The sequence below is a fragment of the Tamandua tetradactyla genome, chromosome 11, assembly GCF_023851605.1.
Source record: "Tamandua tetradactyla isolate mTamTet1 chromosome 11, mTamTet1.pri, whole genome shotgun sequence".
Taxonomy (NCBI): Eukaryota; Metazoa; Chordata; class Mammalia; order Pilosa; family Myrmecophagidae; genus Tamandua; species Tamandua tetradactyla.
Genome location: NC_135337.1, coordinates 56,007,231 through 56,028,835, shown reverse-complemented (window position 1 = coordinate 56,028,835; position 21,605 = coordinate 56,007,231). Strand labels below are relative to the sequence as shown.

At 36.2% G+C, this 21,605-nt stretch overlaps 1 protein-coding gene across 2 annotated transcripts in view; it reads left to right on the top strand.

Moving 5' to 3' along the window:
* LRRC7 (leucine rich repeat containing 7) overlaps nucleotides 1-21,605 on the top strand; it is a 600,349-nt gene that overhangs the window by 419,144 nt on the left and 159,600 nt on the right. For both annotated transcript variants that reach the window (XM_077120640.1, XM_077120639.1), the window contains one exon: nucleotides 420-483. In XM_077120640.1, the coding sequence (XP_076976755.1) occupies nucleotides 420-483 (64 nt within the window). The remainder of the gene's footprint in view (nucleotides 1-419; nucleotides 484-21,605) is intronic.

Sequence of the window (21,605 nt, the reverse complement as noted above, 5' to 3'; positions counted from 1 at the left end):
CTGATGCTGAACTTGTGGCCATATTGTAGAGTTTAAGAATGTTTTAAGAGTTGGGTACATCTACTAGTTCCCAAACCTGTGGAGATTCTTAGAAATATAGTTTATGGATTCTACCCCATACCTTCTACTGTTGTAAGTGTTTAACAAACTTCCCAGTTTTTTCTTAAGCAGCTAGCCCTGTATTCCAGCCATGGATTGGCAATTGCAAATAAATGCTATAGATCATGGTAAGCTATTAAAAGTTTTCAGGTGGCAGTTTGCATACATTTCTGTGGATTTGCAGTTTGCTTTCTGCTAAGTCACACGTCAGTAATTGTGCACAGTACATGTAGGTAAATCTGACAGGGGATGGTGGAATGTGTTTTGGAACAATGTGTCATGTACTGCCTCACAATGGTATTTTTCTCCATCTGTTATAGGTCAATGCACAAACTGGCCCAGTTGGAAAGACTTGACCTAGGCAATAATGAATTCAGTGAGCTGGTAAGCAAATGCATTTACTACATATGATAAATATACCAGAGGATATTATTTCTTTTACTCTGCCTTTCTAACCTCGGGTATTAAATCATTGAGTGCACATTTACATTTGCTAAATATTAAACTAAAATAAAATCTGAGCATTGAAAGGGCTGTATGACTGTATAGTAAGCTGCAAAGAGCTGGATAATCTTAGAATTCACTAATAAAAATGGGGTAGGCAGATACACATGGACAATTTTGAACACCGGTTGTGTAAAAGGCACTATGATAATTATGTTACATATGCTACCTGACTTAATTCTGAGTTGGCATGTTTCTGTATTGATTTTATGTAAATAAGCTCAAAACCACAGCTATTAAGTGACTGTCTGATAAGGGATCTAAATTGAGAATTAAAGCTCCAAAGTCCATACCTTAAAGATTCTGCCTGGGATGTTGTTTAGTGGCAAAGCATGAGGAAGTGAGTTGCCAAAGGCATTCTGTTCCCGATTGTACTGAAAGTGTCCTTCTGGTGAACACGTCTTATTATTTCCCTGCTAGTGGCATTGGCAGAATTCTGACTGCTCCTTTCAGGCTTAAGTTTTCTTTAAAATTTGCCTGAAGACCAAAGTCTGACATGTAAGGTAGAAAGCGACACAACTTTTTAAATTCAGAGATCTTCTTCCTAAGCATCTTCAAATTTCAAAAATCTGATTTATCTAAAATGTACTTGATCTGGTTAGTAAGGAATACACTTTTACATCATAGCCGTGTTGCTAACTGTGGGACCTTGTGCACCTTACTTCTCTCTCTGGGCCTTATTTTCTATGCTATAAAATGGGAATAACAATGGTTCTTCCCTTACAGGGCTTAAGTGAAATTAAATGCAAAAATGCATGTACAGTGACTGGTAAAAAGGGATTCTTAGTAAATGCTATTGTATAGGGAATCACAGGATTGAATTTACACTACGTCTAGAAAAAGGCAAAGAAAATTAACTTCTTTTGCTTTGTCCATAGCTAATCTGGTTTTTATCTAGCCTCTATGAGCTGCTTATTGAAGATAAAAACTGACTTTTATTCTGAGACTAGAAGTCTATCTTATTTAGCTAGTTATACAATCCCTTTAGATTACTGTTAACTTCCTTGCATAAAAATCCTCAGTCTCTCTTTTCCCTCTTCCTTCTCTCCCTAAAATGGAATTTGGGTATGTGCAGAGGAGACTGCCTGTCTCTGTGGCTTGCGGGTAAAGACTCCTTGGCCTCAAGCTGCTTTTCAGAAGGGTGCTGGCAGCACTTGCCAGTCTCTAGGCTGATGTCTGCAGCTAATATTGCCCCTTGTATTGAATCTCTGGTCTCCCACAGTCAGTCATTTCAGCTCAGCCAATACTCCACAGGACCATTAGCCATCTCCCCCTTGCTGACATTGCCATCACTCAGCTCTCACTGCCTGCAGATGCCTGAGTCATCCCTGACCCCTACCAGTTCCAGACTTGGCTGTCCCTCCCCAGCTTCTGTTGTGAAGGTACCTTGCCAGCCATAACCCCAGTAGTGGCCCCACAGCCAGTCTGCTGGCACTTAGAGGCCACATGGTGAGCAAACTGAAAGAGGGCCGATATTAACACCAGAGCCTCCCTCTCCCTGACCACATCCTGTTACCAAGTCTACTCGAATTCTAATGCACCCAACCTCATAGAGCAGTTTACAAGGCAGCCTCAGCAGACATTAGGGCAAAAGTACCTTCCCTGCTCCCCTCAACAGTCTAATGCACCTATGGCTTTGTACAGGAGATATTTATTAATGCACATGGAGAGATCGGAGATGGTGGTAAATCACAGTAACAAAACAAAGTTTATATAGATAGCTTTAACATTAGTTGATAAGACGTTAGGACCTGCTCAGGCTTCCATTGAAAGCTGTGGCTTGACCTAGTAATTGAAAGAACATGAACAGTGGATTCAGACAAACCGAAGTTTGACTCTCTTCTCCACCTCTGGCCAGCTGGGTGCCTTTGGATCTGTAACTTTTCTCTCTAACTTCAACTTCCTCATTAATGAAATAAGGATATAAACTCGCCCATCTCATAGGCTTGTTGAGAAAATTTCATGCAAGAGAATCTGTAATACGTACTCAGTATATGTTTGACTGAATTTCAATATGCATTTCAGTTTGCATGGTTTATGAATCCATATTTTACTGTAAAGACTTGGGTCAACAAAGCGAATAAAAGATTTTTTATGAAAATCAACTTTCTAAACATAAATGTTAAATACACTTGTTGTATACTTTCTATCTAAGAAATCGTCTTCTAAACAGAAATCTTTTTAACATTTGTATTGTATAGTATAACATATATACAAAGCAAAGAGATAAAAAAGCAATTGTTTTCAAAGCACTTTTCAACAAGTAGTTATAGGAAAGATCCCAGAGTCTGTCATGGGCTCCATATGATCCTCTCATATTTTTCCTTCTAGCTGCACCAAAATATAGGAGGCTAGAGGCTTAAAGATTTTTTTATCATACAATTGACTTTTTTTCCTTTTTTGTGAGAAATCACATATATACAAAAAAGCTATAAATTTCAAAGCACAGCACCACAATTAGTTGTAGAACTTATTTCAGACTTTGACATGGGTTACAATTTCACAATTTTATTTCAAGCTGCTCTAAGCTCTAAGATACTGGAGACTAAAAGAGATATCAATTTAATGATTCAGCATTCATACTCATTTGTTAAATCCTATCTTCTCTGTATAACTCCACCATCACCTTTGATCTTTCCATCCCTCTCTTTAGGGGTATTTGGGCTATGGCAATTCTTAATTTTTCATATTGGAAGGGTCTGTCACCAATATGGGGTAAGGAGATGGAACTATCTGATATTCTGGAAAGGTTGAGCTATGTTTCAGGACTTATCTGGACCAGGGACCCATCTAGAGGTTGTACGTTTCTGGAAAGTTACTCTAGTGCATAGAACCCTTGTGGAATCTTATATATTGCCCTAGGTGTTCTTTAAGATTGGCTGTTATGATAGGTAGCAAGGTCTACCTGAGGCTTGCATAAGAGCAACCTCCAGAGTAGCCTCTCGACTCGATTTGAACCATCTTTGCCACTGATACTTTATTAATTACACTTCTTTTCCCATTTTGGTTAGGATGGAGTTATTGATCACATGATGCCAGGTCTGGATTAATCTCTGGAAGTCATCTCCCACGTCGCCAGGGAGAATTTCACCCCTGGATGTCATGTCCCACGTAGAGGAGAGGGCAATGATTTCACTTGCAGAGCTGAGCTTAGAGAGATTGAGGCCACATTTAAGCAACAACAGAGGTCCTCCAGAAGTAACTATTAGGCATGCCTATAGGTAGTCTAAGTTTCTCCGCTACCTACATAAGCTTCACAAGAGTAAACCTCATGATCGAGGGCATGGCTCATTAATTTGGGTGTCCCTAAAGTTTGACACAGTATCAGGGGATTCCCTGATGGTAAGATCTAATAGTCCCATATTCTTTCTCCCCTCCCTCAGGAGACTTTGCCAATACTTTTTGATTATCTGCTTAATATACTCTAGAATATATCCAGACATTATAATAATCTATACAGGATTAAAGAACCTCTTTCTTTTCTGGGCTCCCTGTGCTTTAATTGTACGAATAAGCTATACAGATAGGTTGAATTTTATTATGCACTACAGAAAATTTCAATTCCAGACCAAATAAACCTTTCTTCCAATGGTCTCAAAGAGAATGCGTGGTTCTAAAATATAGACACTGTCTTCCTTACCCCTATGTTCTGAATTACTTTAACCCCAACCTGTTCAGCTTCATTCTTATCTCTAAATATCAGGTTATATATACATAAAACAGACTCTCAAAGTCCAGAATTAATAATCACCACTCTGGACTTAATGTGTCTGCTCAAGAAGCTTACAATCTAGGCCCCTATTTTCTTATAAGCATTTTCTAAAGATAACCATATCATTCGTGTTCTTTTGTTTCTGGCTTATTTTGTCTCACCAAGTATCCCACATGTTCATTCACCTCATTGCCTGCCTCACGACGTTGTTCCATTTTGTAGCAGCACAGCCTTCGTTCATAAGTATACACCATCGTTCGCCAATCTACTTCCCCATCAGTGCATCCTTCAGCCACCTGCATTCATCGGGCTTCATGTATAGTGCCCAAAGTCTGCAGTCCATCAACATTCTCAATTTTAGATAATTTCTTTGTTCCCAAGAGAAGGAAAAACAATAAACACACCTTCCCCAAATAGGACCTCTAAACCTCCTCTTAACTCTTGTCCCTCCCCCAGTACTTACCTCTGCTGTTGCTGGGGCAGTGCTGATGGTTTCCTTTTGAACATAGCTTATAGAATGCAATAGCGGTTTTGCCCCTGTACCCTGGTCTTAAACACTCTTTATACAAGAATCATATATTTGAAATAATTCTTGTGAGAACTAATTCATATTTCTAGTGTAAATCAGTGGGACACATAGGTCTATCCAACCCCTTTCAATCTTGTTCCTCTTCGGTATTGTAATATTACTATGGACTCACTAGAGAACCACCTTCACTCCTATCTGTTCCCTTATATAGGAGTTCAACTTACTAAGAATAAAATTTAAATACATTTGTTGTAACGTATACTTTATGGTACCTAAGAAATCATCTTCTAAACAGAATTTTCTTTTTACTTTGAACTCCTATTATTCCATGCTAGTCACAAAAAAGAAAATCTTTTTTTATTGTTTGATAACTGCATGGGAGACTTTATTTGATAATACTGTTATTTGGGGTGTGTTGTTATAGAACTTATCTTTTCTAATGTTATTTACTTTTAAACAAATGTCTGGTTGTTAACAGTCGTGTAGAGCTGGCTGTCGTTTCTCTGGCAGTAACAACTTTTAATGAGATAATAAAATAATTTGCTCTGATAGGAGGCCTCTAAACACCATGCAGGAGATAGGAGTTCAAATTCTATTCTGGAGCTGGATATTGACACCAAGGTGATTATTCTTAGATTATTAATTTTGTGTGACTTGGAAAAGAGACAAATGGAAACACCTGATGACCATGAGAAAAAAGAATATGAAAGCCTAATAAGAACAGAAATTTGCCTGCTTGAGAAACAGTTTAAATTTCCCAAATGAGATTTGAAGTAGAAATATCTACTTGTAGATGCCTTTGTAATAATGACAAATTCTAAACTAAAGGAATTATCTTACATTTCTAACAGCAAAATTAACAGAATATGTCAGGCAAAGTTCTGGGAGCATAATAGGTTCTTGAAGGTTTAGAGTTTTAAAAAAATTCTGGGTTTTTTTTTTTTGGCTTATTTTTCTGAATATGTGTTCATTTATACATTTTGAAAACCACAGTAGTATAAAAAGAGGTAAAAACGATCCATAATTCCCATTCCCATATATAACCTTTATTAATATTTTGTGGTATATCCTCCTCCACCCTTTACTTCTTATGCCCTTCAAATGAATGTTGTTTGCGACCAGGTCAGAGATGGGGCGCTATTAGATTCGTGTGTGGAACTGGAACCCACCAACCCCTAAAGATCTCGCACATATTCTGGGCAGAGCAGCCTCCCAGCAACCTGCAGCAGCTTCCTTGGTTGTCATGGGACCCTGAAGCCCTATGGTAGGCATATATTTTAGGTATATACAGATTTATCTGGACTACGAGTGCCCAGAAAGGAAAGAAATAATGGAGCCCCCAAAAGTAAATCGCCATGAGTGAGAAGAAGACTGGAAAACGGAGTGGACTGAGCACAGAATAGGATGGTGGGATTGGTGGATCTAGAACAGTGTGAACTGTGGCTCATATCCCCCATCCAGTGTGTTTCCAGCTGCATCCAAGAGGTAGCTACAGTCCTGAGTTTGCATTTCACAGTCCCTTGCTTTGTTGGGTAGTTTTTCCACATTGACGTGTCTCTCAAAATTATATTGTTTCACTTGAGCTTTCTAAAAACATGGCAATACCTCGATACATTTATTCATTCTTCTCTTTATGGACAATGTTCATTATTTTGGTCATTACAGACATGGATTCTCTGAATGTTATTATTAAGTGTATATGTGAAAGGTTTTCTCTAGGGCATATATTTAGGAGTAGAATTTTCCTATCACTATATATGCACATGTCCAACTCTTAAATTAATGCCATTTTTTTTCAAAAGAGTTATACCCACTGAAGCAGTGTGTAAGAATTCCCATGCTTCACTTCCTCACCCAAAATTGATATTGTCAGAATTCTTATTTTTGTCAGTATAATGGCTGTAAAATGGCATCTTGTATGATCTTAATTTGCATATCCCTGATTTCCAGTGACATTGAAGATTTTTCCATTTGTTTGTGGTGATTTATATTTCCTCTTCTGTGAAATGCTTGTTTATGTATTTTTTTTCCATTTTAGTATTGGCTGTCTATTTGTTGTTAACATGCAGTGATCTTTTATATATTCTAGAATGAATCCTTTGTTGGTTATATGGATTAGAGTTATCTCTTCCCTGTCTCTTGAGAGTCTTTTTCTTCATGATGTAATTTGATGAACTGAAGTTCTTAATTGTAATACAATCAAATGTATAAAATTGTTTATGTCTAATGCATTTTGTGTCTTGCTTAAAAAGTCCTTCCCTCTCCAAAATCAAAAAGAATTTTTTCATCTTATTTTCTTCTGAAAGTTTGAAGGTTTCATTTCTCATAGTCAACTTTATTTCCATCTCAGCTTCATTTTTATATTGTGTGAAATATTACCTTTTCCTTAATAGATCTTCAGTTTTCCAAGCAACATTTATTAAGTAGACCTACTGTTCCACATGGATGTGAGTGCCACCTCTAAAAATATATGGTTTACATACATATATTAAGTTAGTAAGTTAGTTTTGGAGCTCACCTTTTTCCATTGGTCAGTTTAACTATCTAAGTACCAAAACCACACTGTTTTCATTAGCACAAACAATAAGTCTTGATATCTGATAGGATGTGTCTCCCCAACTTGGGCACCTGGACAGGCATTTGCAGAACTTAGGAATTAGCTTACCAAGTTTCTCAAAAAGAAAATAATACTGGGATTGGATTGGAAATGCATTGACTCTATATTTAATTTGAGGAAAATTAACATTTTTATTATATTAAGTCTTTCATCAATATCAAGATATTTATTTATCTGCCAGTTTTAATGTCTTTTGGTGAAGGTTTATATATTTTTTTCCAAGGGATTTTGCACATTTTGGATCATTTCATCCTAATTCCTTTATCTTTTGGTTGTAGCTGTAAATGTTTATTTTCAAAACATGAATCTCCAACTGTTTGCTGCAAGTATGATGCATTTGATTTCCTTCCTATTTCCAGATTACTAAAAGCATTTATCATTAAGATTTGCTCAACTCTATGAAATACTTTTTTCTACATTTATTGAGGTCACCTTTTTCTTCTTTAATCATTTAATGCTGTGAATTATAGTTATAGAGTTTATAATGTAAAACAACCATTGCCTCTCTGGAATAAATTCAATTTGACCTTTTTAAACTGTATTCCAGCTCAATCCTATTATGTTTAAGATTTTAAAATTCTACACTTTTAGTGAGCTTTGTATACAATATGTTTGTGTTTTCCCTTTATGTGTGGGTTCATGTTAGTTATCAATTCTGGAAAATGTCTTTCAAATTTTGCCTTTTATCTATTTGCTCTGTTTCTCCTGCTAAAATCTGGATTAGATGTAACTGTGAGTGTGATAACATAAGTGCTTAAGAAATGCTAGCTATTTTTATTAATTATTTTTTAAGTTTTTATAACAAAAATAATTTGATAGGGGTTAACTTAAAAATATTTATTTCATATCCTTAAGGAAAATCTTTCAACTTCTCTACTTAAAATTATACAGTATTCATTACTCCAAATTTTAGATATGATGGTAACATCATTTGCGAAGGTTTTCAACTTTTTGAACTATTTAGTTTACAGTACTAACAGAAACATTTCTAAGTTATAGACTACTAACTTTTAAATTAAAAATCAAAATATGGGCTTTGAAAGTCAAAATATCTAAATGATAACAATAAAAATATTTTAAAAACAAAGAAAATAATTCTATGTGATAAGAAATACAACATTTAATATTTTAAACACCATGCAAAGATGGATTGAATTTAAAAGTTCAGAGAAATCGTTGGGAAATGAGTAGTATCATTTTAACGATCTACTGTTTGAGATACTATGTTAAACAGACTTTGCCAGAACTTTTAATAAGTTCAGCCATCCATAGACTGTATCATGGATGATACATTCTATAAAACGTCTCTATAGAAAAGATTTTAAAAAATCACATTCTGTAAACCATCATTTTAAATATCTAGCAAAGCTGCAGATCCTGATAAGCAAGAATTTTTATCTCAATATTCAAACTGAATTTGTTTCTGTTGACTTCTTTCAGTTTAATTTATAAAATCAAGCTAAAATTTCAAATAAATAAAGACTTCTAAAACGGAGCACTCTGAGCAATATAATGGGAAGGAAATGGCCGTAATTGTTTTGAATATCTATTTAGGCTATATAAAATAATATGAATGATGTTTTCATAGAAATTTGATACAGTTGAGTAGTTATGCTAATGTATTAGATTATAATTGAAATTATATTTGATTGAAATTGAATAATTTAATAGAATTCAATTAAATTCATCTACTAAGAGCATGAATTCAATGGTTTTATCTCTCTAGATGGCCCATGGTGTGCTCAGGCACTGGGAAGCGAACCTGGGTCTCTGGCATGGCAGGCAAGAACTCTGCCACTCAGCCACCGTTGCCCTCCCAGTGTGCTTATTTTTAATTACCAAATGACCATGGGTGCATGTATACATGAGGCAAATATTATATGTACATATCTAGGAATTTCCTTTATAAATAGTTACAATATAGGTTTGTCATACTTGTTAATCAAATTTTGGGAATTATTCTTCAAGTAAAACATACAGGGAAGTACAAATTAATAAAACCTAATTTGTCATTGTATAACTGGCCATAATTCACAGATATTGCCAAAGGCTATCAATTTATTAAGGGAACTTGAGAAGTGAAACATTTTAGAAGTTATTGGAGACATGTCAATTTCTTTATCAGTCAGGGTCTATTCAGGACATAGAAACTATGTCCATTATTTAACAGAGAAAATTTAGCATAAAGAATGCTAATCATGTATTAGAGAAATGAAAGACACAAAGAGAACATTGAAGAATCTCAGAGGCAGTAACTCCAGGAAGTGGCTAACAACCTAGGGTGGGGAACAAAAGGAAGATAGTGGTGTAAAGAATTATTAAAACTTGAAGCTGGTCTCAGACCCCTAAGGACCAATTGCCTGTCTCTGAGGGGGCCTGATGAGGCTTATTCTAGAATTGTGAGAAACACAAACTAGAACCTACTGCCACTACTGAAGTTTAGTGTTGCTGCCAGGGTGAAGAAGTGTTGCTGTTGAGTTGTTGATGGAACCAGGAAGTAAATAGGAAAAGCATGTCCGGGGTTGAATAGTGCCACGACCCCCACCCCCAAATTCCTATCTACCCAGAATCTGTGATGTGACCTTATTTGAAAATAGGGTCTTTGCAGAAGTAATCAAGTTAAGATGAAGTCATACTGAATTAGGGTAATCCATAAATCTAACATGGCTGGTATCCTTAGAAGAGAAATTTGGACAAAGACACAGATACACAAAGAGAAGAATGCCATGTCGCAGTGGGCACAGAGGTTGGAGCAGTGCATCTCCAAGCCAAGGAACACCAAAGATTGCCAGCAACCACGAGAATCTAGGAGCAAGGCATGGAACAGGTTCTCACTCAGAGCTCCCAGAAGGAACCAACCTTACCAGCGCCTTGATTTTGGACTTCTAGCCTCTAGAACTATGAAAGAACAAATTCCTTTTGTTTTAAGCCCCAAAGCTTGTAGCATTTTGTTAGTGAAGGCCTAGGAAACTAATGCAAAGCAAGTCCATCCTTCTTCCTCCAGATTCCCAGTCTCTCTTCAGCATCCTTATTGCAAGGACTAATGTAGAAGCAGCTGTCAAAAAACAAACGTGGTTTGAAGACTTCTAGTCTCACAATCCCAATGTTGAGTATAGAACAGTGGGTTTGAATCTAAATAACAGGCGCTTCATAGCCAGCAGATTAGTACTGTCCTCTATGCAATTGATAGAAAAAAATGTTTGTCTTTGCTGACTCAACGTTGTCATCATTTTCTCCAGAAAGCATTCCCTGTACCTAGCAGAGCACCCAGCTCTCAATTGGTACTCAATGCATGTTTTTGAATGAATGGATGATTGACTCATTTGATTTCAAAAGCAAACAGTTCAGTCGATTGTCATCATCAAAAGCAGGCCTATGTATTATAGGAAATTTTTAATGGAAAATTTTCACTGAAACTAAACAGTAATAGAGGCAAAATGAATACTTTCATGAATCTGAAAAGCAGTAGTTCCATAGCAAGCTATCCTTTGAGGTGTCAATCTCAATTCACCGTGAAACATTGTTCCAAATGGGTTTCTCCATGAAACTTTAAAGTACAAGATTTGGAACTGTAGACAAATAAATAACCAAATAAATACATAAATAAATTTTAAAAACTGTATTCCCACTAACTCTGGAATTTGAAAAGAATCCTTGAGGAATCATTATTTCTTTCAGAGGAAGAACAAGTTGGATTCTCCGCTTTTATAAATGCAACATCTATTGACCTGGGGCATTAATAAGCAATCTCCACTGTCAATGCGCATAAATAAAGAAACTCATGATCTCTTTTTCAAACTCTCCCTTTCTTACCAACAAAATAAGTTGTCTTTGTATCTTTTTTTCAAGAAAGCGGTTTTCCTACTTTGCCATTTCTTATTAATGCAATATCATGTCTGGGAACTGTGAATAAAATTAATTAGCTATGCTTGCCTTTCCATAAAAGGAATTTTCTAAGAATAGCATATATATATATATATATCAATGTCGTCAAGTGCCCTGGTAGTTCTGTCACCAGTTTCTACCAGAGAAATTAAAGGTAAAAGAAATATTCCCTTGTTGAACCAAGTTAAACTATGCTAGAGTTCAATTTTATAATCGAGACTTTACAAAGAAAATAGGAGTATTGTGCAGTTGTGGAATAAACCCAAGAGGAATGTTCTTGGGCTGTCAATAAGGGTTGTGAATCATGCAAAAAAATCTAACAAAAGATGAATTTAAAGCAATCAAATCTGAACTTCACTCCTATTCGCTTATGTGCTGGTATGGTAATATCTGAATGTATTATAATTAAAAAAGAAAAACTTATTTGGATTTCGATTTCCCAACAAACCCAAACTAAAAGGCACTGAAAAAACTGAGGGGAAAAATAAAGGAGGAAAGAGGGTATGGAGAGTGTGGGGGTAGAAATGGTGGTGGTGGAGGAATGTTCATTAGGTAAGGCGGCCAGGGAAGCTGCATGCAGAAGTGGCATTTAAGTGAAAAAAACCATGCAAATATCTGGGTCGAAGATTTTTCTAGGTGGCACATATACAACAAGAGATGGGAACAAGACTGACATGTGGGCAGCAAGTAGACCAGTATGGCTGAAGTAGAATAAGTAAGGGAAAGAAGAGTAGGGGATACATGAACTGGAGGGAAGAAGAGGTATATATATCCCTATAAGGCATTTTAAAGATCTTGGCTTTTATTCTGAGTAAAAAAGGAAGACTTTTGAAAGGTTTTGAACAAGTAGAACTATGTTCTGGTTTACATTACATTACATAACATTATATTACATTACATTACATTACATTACATTACATTACATTACATTACATTACATTACATTGCATTATCAGAATCACTTTGAGTGCCATGTTGAAAATAAATGGAAAAGGGGGCAAGGTGAAAGCAGCAAGACCGGTTATGGAACTATTGGGCCAATCTAGACAAGAAATTATTGCATCCTGGATTGGAGTAGTAACAGTGAAGCTGGTAGAAAGAAATAAATTTCTGGGTTATTTTGAAGGTATGCCCAGAAGAAGATCCAGTGGGATCTAATGAGATTTGTATATTAGAGACACTCTCTTTAAAAACGTAATGCAAAATTATAATAATACATAATTAAGTACAAAACTGAATATTTGTTTAGAATGAAAAAAGAAAAATATACATTTAAATAACATTAAAATTAACAAAATAAAATTCTGACAAATGCCTCAAACATCACAAAATCCAGAAAATTATGTAATAGCATACATCTTTAATACTTTTCTCTTCTATATTTTGGACTCATACTCTTTGACAAACTTTTTTTTTTTTGCATGAGCAGGCTCCGGGAATCAAACCTGGGTCTCGGGCGTGGCAGGTGAGAACTCTGCCTGCTGAGCCACTGTGGCCTGCCCTGACAAACTTTTTAGGTAACAAATATTTTATATTTTCTAAAGATGAATGGGAAAAGAATTCAATCATTCTTCTAGCACTGATAACTTTAGAAATGTTTATTTCAGCTTTACAACTTTTCATTGATGTACCTTGTAAAATATTATGAATATTGTCAAATTTGGGGAAATTTCTGGCTCCATACATCTCAAGCCTTGTTTCTTCTCCTCAACCTACGTACTTCTGTTGTCAGGCACCAAAGGACATGTTCATTTCTCAGTACATCCTCTGGCCCTGCACCAGTTATGATGCCATTTGAATTGGCGTGGTGGAATATCATACTCTGGAAACTATTTCTATACCAGGTTGATAGTAACAAGTTAACTATATACAGAAATGATTGAAAACCACCTAAATATATGTTGGTAATCCTATATTAAAGCTATCATTATGCATCTTCCTTTAAGCCAGGCCCCCAAAAATGCCCATGGCCACTCCATGACTGTGCAACAAAAGGAAAATTGCAATAGAGGGGAAGCCAGGAAGGAAATTATGTTTAAAATATCTTACTCTTACCCAGCAATTCCAGTTCTTGGTATGTACCTGTTTTTGCTTCCTATTGCTTTAATAAATTACCATAAACGTAGTGGGTTCAAACAATATACATTCATTATTTCATAGTTCTGAAGGTCAGAAATCCTAAAATCAGGCTGTTATCAGGGCTGCATTCTTTCCAGAAATTCTAGGGGGAAATTAATTTCCTTGTCTTTTTGAGTTTCTAAAGGCCACCTACATTCTTGGATAATGGCCCATTCCCCGCATCATGTCAACCTCTTCATCTGATGTCACATCTATTATTTTCTGTTTCCATCTTCATATCTTTTTACTGCCTTCTCTGATCCCCCTGTCTCTCTTTTTTAAGAACCCTTGTGATTACATTGGGATGACTAAAATAACTCAGGATAATCTCTCCATTTTGATATCCTTAATTTAATCGTATCTGTGAAGTCTTTTCTACCATGTGTCTCAATTTCCAGGTTTCTGTGACAAAAATCACATAATGATTTGGCTTAAATAATGACCATTTTTTGCCATATAGCTCTAGAGGCTGAAAGTCTTGCTTCCTTCCGGAGTTGGTAGCATTCTGGCTGGATGACAATCCTTGGGTTCCTTGCTTTCCCATCACATGGCAGGGTCCTCTCCTCTCCTCTCCTTTCTTTTCCCAGTTCTAATGACTTCCAGCCTCTGGCTCCTCCTTGTGGCTTTCTCTTTCTAAGATATCTAATATTAGAATTAAGATCCACCCTCATTTAGTTGGCCATATCTTAACAAAAAGTAACATCTCCAAAAGGTCCTGTTTATACTGGGTTTACACACTAAAGAATGTCTTTCTTTTCTGGGGTATATAACTCAATCTACCATACCATGTAAGGTATTATATCACAGAGTCCTGGGATAAGGACATGGATATCTTTGGGAGACATTATTCAGCCTACAATAAGTCTTATTTCTGGCCTCAAAGATTCATGTCTGACCCATATAAAAATGCATTCACCCCATCTCTACGTCCCCAAAAATCTCAACCCATTAAAGTATCAACTCAAATCCAAAATCTCATTTAAATCTTATCCCAAATATAATCATCTAAAGCATCTGAATTAAATATGGGTAATTAGATCTGGGTATAATCCATCCAAGGAAAAATTCTTCTCCATCTATGAACTTGTGAGACCAGAAAACAAATTATCTTCTCCCAAAATACAATTATGAGAAAGGTGTAGGAAAGCAATTACAGACATTCCTATTCAAAAGAGGTAAAATGGAAGGACAAAAGGACTCACCAGTCTGAAAACATTTCAAACACCAGTCTGGCAAATGAACGCTATGAGGTTTTGAGGCCTTGGAATAATCCTTTGTGGCCCAAGGGTCAAAAATATGGACCTATGTTTCCACCCTCTTAGATGTCCTTCGTTTTTCAGTAAGTGTAGTATGAGCATGCAGCTTTATAGTTTTATCAGCCTGTCTCCTCCCTGTAAAATTTTGAGTATCTGAAAGCCTCCTTTCATTTCCTCCTCTTTCTGTCTTTTCAGTCTAAGCTAGGAATGTTTCTACTGATACCATGTTTTTAAGTGCCTTCCCACTTGTGTCTCCAGGATCCATTCCATTAGATCAGAGGCTTCTCTGCAGGTCTTTCCCACATCTATTCCCAGCTTCTGCTGATATGGCTTAGCAATCCAAGAGACTCAAACCTAATGTCTTCAAAAAATGCCTAAACTGTGTGTGAATGAATACTCTGACCTCTTGATCTCTTTAAAACTACCAAAAGGTTGTCCAGCCCCAATCTTGGCTTTCTCTCCAGACAGTGAATCTCCTAATTTTAGCATCTTCCGCATTGTGAATAGTCTGAGACTTTTCCAAATCACCAAGTTATGGTTCCTTTTGCTTAACAGTTCTTTTCTCAATTTATGTCTTACCTCTTGCATTTTACTATAAATAGCAAGAAGAAGCCAAGTCATACCTTCTATATTTGCTTGTAATCTCTTCACCTAAATTTTGAAGTTCATCTCTTACAAGTTTTACTTTCCACATAGCTATAGGACACAATTTAGCAACCCTATAATAAGGATCACCTTTTCTTAGTCTCCGATAGCATATTCTTCATTTCCTTATAAGCTCACACCAGTAGCCCTTTTAATGTCCAAATATCTACCAACAGTTTATGGCAATTTAGGTATTCTCTAAGAAGACAGCTTATTAAATATACTAAAAGTCACTTAATTGTACAATTTTAAAGGATTAAGTTTGTAATGTGTGAATTATATTGCAATTTCTTAAATATTAAGAAAAAAATTCTTACTTTTGCAAAAACATGGCTCTATGAACACTTTATCAAACCTTTCATGGTATCTGGAAAGGAACATATGCAAGTAAGAAGCCTTCAAGTTTAAGCTTCATTAGCTTTAAGGTAAACCTGCCTCTAGGTAGAGCCAACATGATTTGCTGATAGATTAGATGCCATAAGTGAGAAGGATAAATTCAAGATATGGGGTCTAAGCAACTAAAAGATGACATTTATAGTAAAGTTGCTTTGTTAAAATGAGAAAGGGAGACTGGTACCCCACACATTCAGCCTCCTTCTTAATTTCTGTAACTTCATAGAGCACAGTTTGGAATCCACCGGTCTGTGTTAATTGGCTCAATGAATAATTGAGGGCTATTATGGTGGGCATAATTCTAAGATGGCCCCCAAGATAAATGCCCCCATCATATACAGATGTCTTAACTCAGTTATTTAATCAAACACTAATGTGATTGCTACTGCAAAGGGATTCTGAAGATGTAATTGAAGTCTTTAACTGGCTAATATTAAGACAGGGAGTTTAGGATTCTGATCTAATCAGGGCATACCTTAGTAAATAATGGCCTGTACTGGTGAAAGAGATTGAAGTGTGAGAGGTCCTCTGGTGTGGGCCATGGTGCAAGCTTTCCAGGTGGCCTCTAGGAGATAAGAGTAGCCTGGCAAGGAAATACCTGACAGCCAGCAAAGAAACAGGGACCCCAGTCCTACAACTGCAAGGAACTGAATCCTGCCCCACCCACATGAACTTGGAAGAGGATCTTACATGAACTTGAAAGAGAAGGCTACAGCCTGGCCAATACCTTGATTTTAGCCTTTGAGACATTGAACAGGGAACCCAGCTATACCGTATCCTAATTTCTGATTATTCTGAGCTAATAAATGGGTTTGGGTTCAAACTGTTAAATTTTGGCTAATATGTTATGTAGCATTAGAAAATTAATACAGTTATGTTTTGCACACTATTGCAAAGATTCCAACAGTTGGATAAATGAAAGGATTCACAGACTCCGAAGAGCATTCTCACATAGGCCCTTTGATAAAGGTAAAGAATACAGAGGGGAAAGAGAAAGAAAATGCAGGCAAACATTGGGGGACCAGAGTCTTCTAAAGCTGCTTCCAAAGGTCCTTCTTATGCACATAAAGATGTGCTTTCCCTCTAGGTTGAACTACCAAGACTTGTGTGATAAATGTTAGGTACAGAGAGCTTCCTAAAAGTTTCCAGTGGAGTTTTTCATGTCCCTCTCTCCACACAACCAGGCTGTCTAACCTGTGATGGCAGGTGTACACACCGTCAGTAAACAAACCAGCCCTGGACGCTGCCAAGGGAGTTTCAAACTTTTAAATAGAAGGTTATAAATCATTGGTTAACCTATTGCCCTTATCTTGGCTAAGAGTCAGTGCCAGACTTCCAGGCTTCTCCAGAGATAAGCATAGAGCAGAACCATTTCAACCATAAAATAACTCTATCCCACACAGTTCTAGTTCCCATAGTGACATTCCTATAATCTACTCGCTCCAGCTTCCAAACAAGATTCCACATATTGACTCTGGTGAGTGAGTGGTTAAACAAGAAGATGTCATTTGGGACCCTCAGGAAAGGAGGGTGGCAGCATAGAGTTTTAGGCGTCAAAATCCACAAGGCATAGACTATCCATGCTTAGATCATAAATGCCAGCTGGTGTGACTCATTCTGGTTGCACTCCAAAACATGCAAGGAGCTCTTCGTATTACTACCTCCTCCAGCCATTGTTAGGGGATTCGGAAGAGTTAATGCTGTACTTCCACATTATGGAATTTCCCAGCTCTTTTAGTTGTGCCACCCTAGTCAGCTGGAAGACTGTCTCCTTCTCTGTCTGACTCTACTACATATTAGAAGTCAATGGAGCACATCTTTAATGAGCAATCCCACCTGGTGAAGCCACTCCAGTTATTAAGCCCTGAATCTCTAGAAATCCTTCAATTGCTCTTTATAGACTACAGTTTAGTTAGCTTCACTATAGCTCCCAGCCTCTGCTGCTTAAGTCTGGGTCTGGAAATTTTCTTTGTTTAAATTGTTAAATTATTTATGTTGCTCTTTAATTGTAAAAATGGTTATAACAGCAAACAAATATTAAAAGGAAAAGATAAAAATCCCCTTCACCAACCTGCCATCCCCCTCCCCAGTGGTAAACCCAGCTGGCAGTTTAATGCCACTTCTTTCTCTTGTCATTTACGAATGTACACATACATAGCTTCGTTTTCACTTAAGAATATATCATGATACTGTATATCTTTTATTCTTTCTGTAAGAGTTATATATGATTTTCTACTGTGAACATCTCATTATTTAATCTATAATCTTTTGCTGGATATCTATTTTTTTCTAATATTTTGCAGTTATAATGATGAATGCAATGGCCAACTTTTTACATACACATATAGATATTATTAAAAAATAGATTTTTAGAGGTAGTGTTGTTGGGTCTTTGGGTAAACACATTTTATTTCAACAAATGCTTTGAATTCTTCCCCTCCCCACCAAAGACAATACTAATTTACACAAACTTTTGGAGCTCATTAGAGAAACCAAGGAATTCTTACTTGCCAGAGGGACCACTTTTGGTCTGTATTACATCACAAAGTGATTGGCATTGAATATTTTTTGTTACTCTAATTGAATCTACAAAATTCTCTAAGTGTCTGGCTTCTTGACCTATCCTTCGCATTTTATCTTTTCATTTATTTTTGCTTTCATTTTGTCATTTCAGTGGAACTGTAAGAGAGATGGGTGGGAGATAAACCAGTTTTGACATCTGAAGCCAACTTACTATTTATTCACTCACCGCGCATTTTCTTTACATTTATACAGGTACTCTGCTAACGCTAAGGATTCAAAAATGAATAAAATACAAATTTTACCTTTCAGAAATTCAAGCCAGTAAAAATAATGCAAATGATACCACCATAATTAACAGATAGTTGTATAGCTATATAGAATACAGGGTCTTTGGATATGCGAAGGTAGATAAGTGAAAGAATACAAAAAGAGATGATAAATAGGCAGTAAAATAGAAGAACTAATGGGTGACTTTTCTAGGGAAAAGACAGAGAAGTTCAGGGCAATGAAAGACTTGAAAAGTAAGTGAGATAGAGAAAACTTTTATGGAAGTCACAAAGAGGAGTGAAACAGGTGTAGGCTTGGAGAGCCTGAAGTTGCTATGTATGGCTGGAAAGTAGATACTTTTGTAGAGTAAAGGAAGGCAAGAAAATTAAACTAAGAAAGATCATCAGAGTCTTTGAACACTATGGTAAGAATTTGTTGTTTATGTCATTGATGAGAAAGAATCTGAAAAATTTTAAGCAGGAGAAGAATATATTCAAGCCTGCATTTTAAAACTTAGCTCTGTTATGAAGGATTATTTTATCGAAACCTAGAATGTGTCAGAAATCATGATTAGAGCTGGAACTATAAAAGAAATAGACCAAAAACAGTGATAATTGAAAGTTATAATAATTTAGGAAACTGATTATATTGTTACAAATAAGGTGGTGACCAGGAATGGTGAAGAGAAAAAAAGATGGATTTAAGAAATAAAGAACTGACAGAAAGGCAGGAATGGATAAAGGGAGAAATAATCAGCTATATTGCTCTTGACTGTAATTTGGATGATTCGGTGGGTAATGTTATCAATTGAAATAAAAAGAATCTAGGAATATAGAAAGAGGAGGAAGTTGAGTAGGGAATGAGTTCTAAACATACGAAGTTTGAATTACCTTTGGAACAGATAAATGCAAATATCTGAAAGATAGCTAGAAATATAGATCTGGAACTTTGTAAATGCATCTGAGCTTAAGATAAAAGTTGAAAATCACTAACATAATTGACCCTATGGAAATGGACTTAAAAGAAGGAAAAGTCTATAGAATTAGAAGAGAAGAGGGTTGGGTAAATTAACATAATAAATGTGTAAAAATATAAACTTTAAGATATTAAAAGATATAAATTCTTCTTACTATTATTACTATTATTGGAACAATTGAACATCTTAGACAAAGGAGACATATGTATTTGTCATAAGAGTGAATAAGGGAACATGACTTCTCACAGAGAGAGCTCTAAGAACCTTCTCCTGAAGTCACACAATTCATAGAGAATTTGAGATTCAGCACTTAAACAAAAAAAAAGAAAGCATATAGTCCAAATAAAACTGCACAAGCAGTCATTGCTTCTTAAATGTTCAAACAGTTGATTTTGTAGGGTAGTTACTATTTTTTTTCCATTCCAGGTGCACATTTTTATGTTATGTAAATAAGACAGAAATACAAATTTGGGAAAATATTTATAGTTAATTTAGAGAAAATGAAAGAGAAGCATGCATCTGTGGTAAGGTTCCCAATGCACAGGGATTGAATTATTCATTTTCAGGCACCTCCAGTGTATACACAGTATAGACTCTGTGATTGTAAACAGTCACAGTCTCCTCAGATGCTTAATGTGGTGCCAAGAGAACACAGAAAATCCCAGTGGTCCTCCTGCCCGTTATGGGATTCCTTCTTTTAAGAAAAAAAGAACTTCTCTCTTAATCAGTCAACGGATTTTTTTTTATTCCTGCTGTGTGCCAGGTACTGCACTACTTTCTGAGGGACTTATAATGAAGTATGGAATATGTCCCTGCCTTCAATAAATATATGATTATTGAAGGGGTAAGGGATAAAAAGTATATATTCAATATCAAATGAGTTTTACAAGGAATAAATGATACTCTAAGATCTAATACTCAAGGTTTCCTAAAATTTGGCCCGGTTTACCTTTTTAAAGCATTTCTCTAAATCTACAACTACTGGAAAAATCGTCTTTCTCATAGCCTTCACAAAGCCAAATTGAACTACTTGTTATTATCCATCTATGCCCCATGTTTCTTCTTCTGTGCTCTTGCTTGCACTAATGTTTCCTTCTAGAATACCCTTGTGTTCCCTCATCCCTATCTCCACCTTATGGTTTTAAAATCTTACCCTTTCCTAGAAGCCCAGCTCAAATATATCAACCACTTCAAAAGCTCCCTCATCTTACTAGCTAGAAATAATGCTCCCCTCCTCTAAAAATAGATCTGTACTGCACACATAACTTTCTCACTTATCCCTATCCAAGTAGTTTTCCCTGTCCATGTAGGTGGATGATCATAGCACACACAGTTTTCCCTTCTTCCTCTCCTACTGCTGGGTGAATATTATCCATAAAGGGATATGAGTTTCCTTAGAACACAATGAGGCTAACTTGCAGTTTCAGAGCATCCAAATGCTATTGACTCTTTCCATAGCCTATGGGCTCTGAAACTAACTTACACACCTTTTCTATTTTTAAAAATGTAGTAAGTATATAATATTTATTTGGATTGTGAATAACCAGCTGCCTAACTTCAGATTTCTTGAGGACAGAGAATCAGTGCATTCATTTTAGTAATCCCTGCGCCCTAGCAGTGTGTATTAAAGAAATATCTTCAGATTACCTACAGCACTTGGTAAAAATGTACCTGGAGCCAGGAAACAGCATTTTATCATATTCCCCAGATAATTCTTATCCATGGTAAATATGAAAATGCTTGACTGTTAAATAAGTTTATGTTGAATGAATATTGATTCCCACCCCCTTTCTCAAACCATTAGCATCTCAAAGGAAGGACGTGTGACTACTTAATCTTTATGTTTCCTCCTAAGTGTATGGCCTAGCCATTCGAACATCATGGATTCTCAAACACTATGAATTGATATGTTAATGGTATGACTGGTTAATCAAGAAAAGCTTTCCTTATGGCACAGGGTTTGCTGGATCCTTGAAGAATGAGTTGGGCTTAGATAGTGGAGAGGAAAGACAGCATCTTGGACAGGATATTGACCAGGTCAAAGGAACCCGTGGAGATGAGAAGATGCTGAGGATTGATGA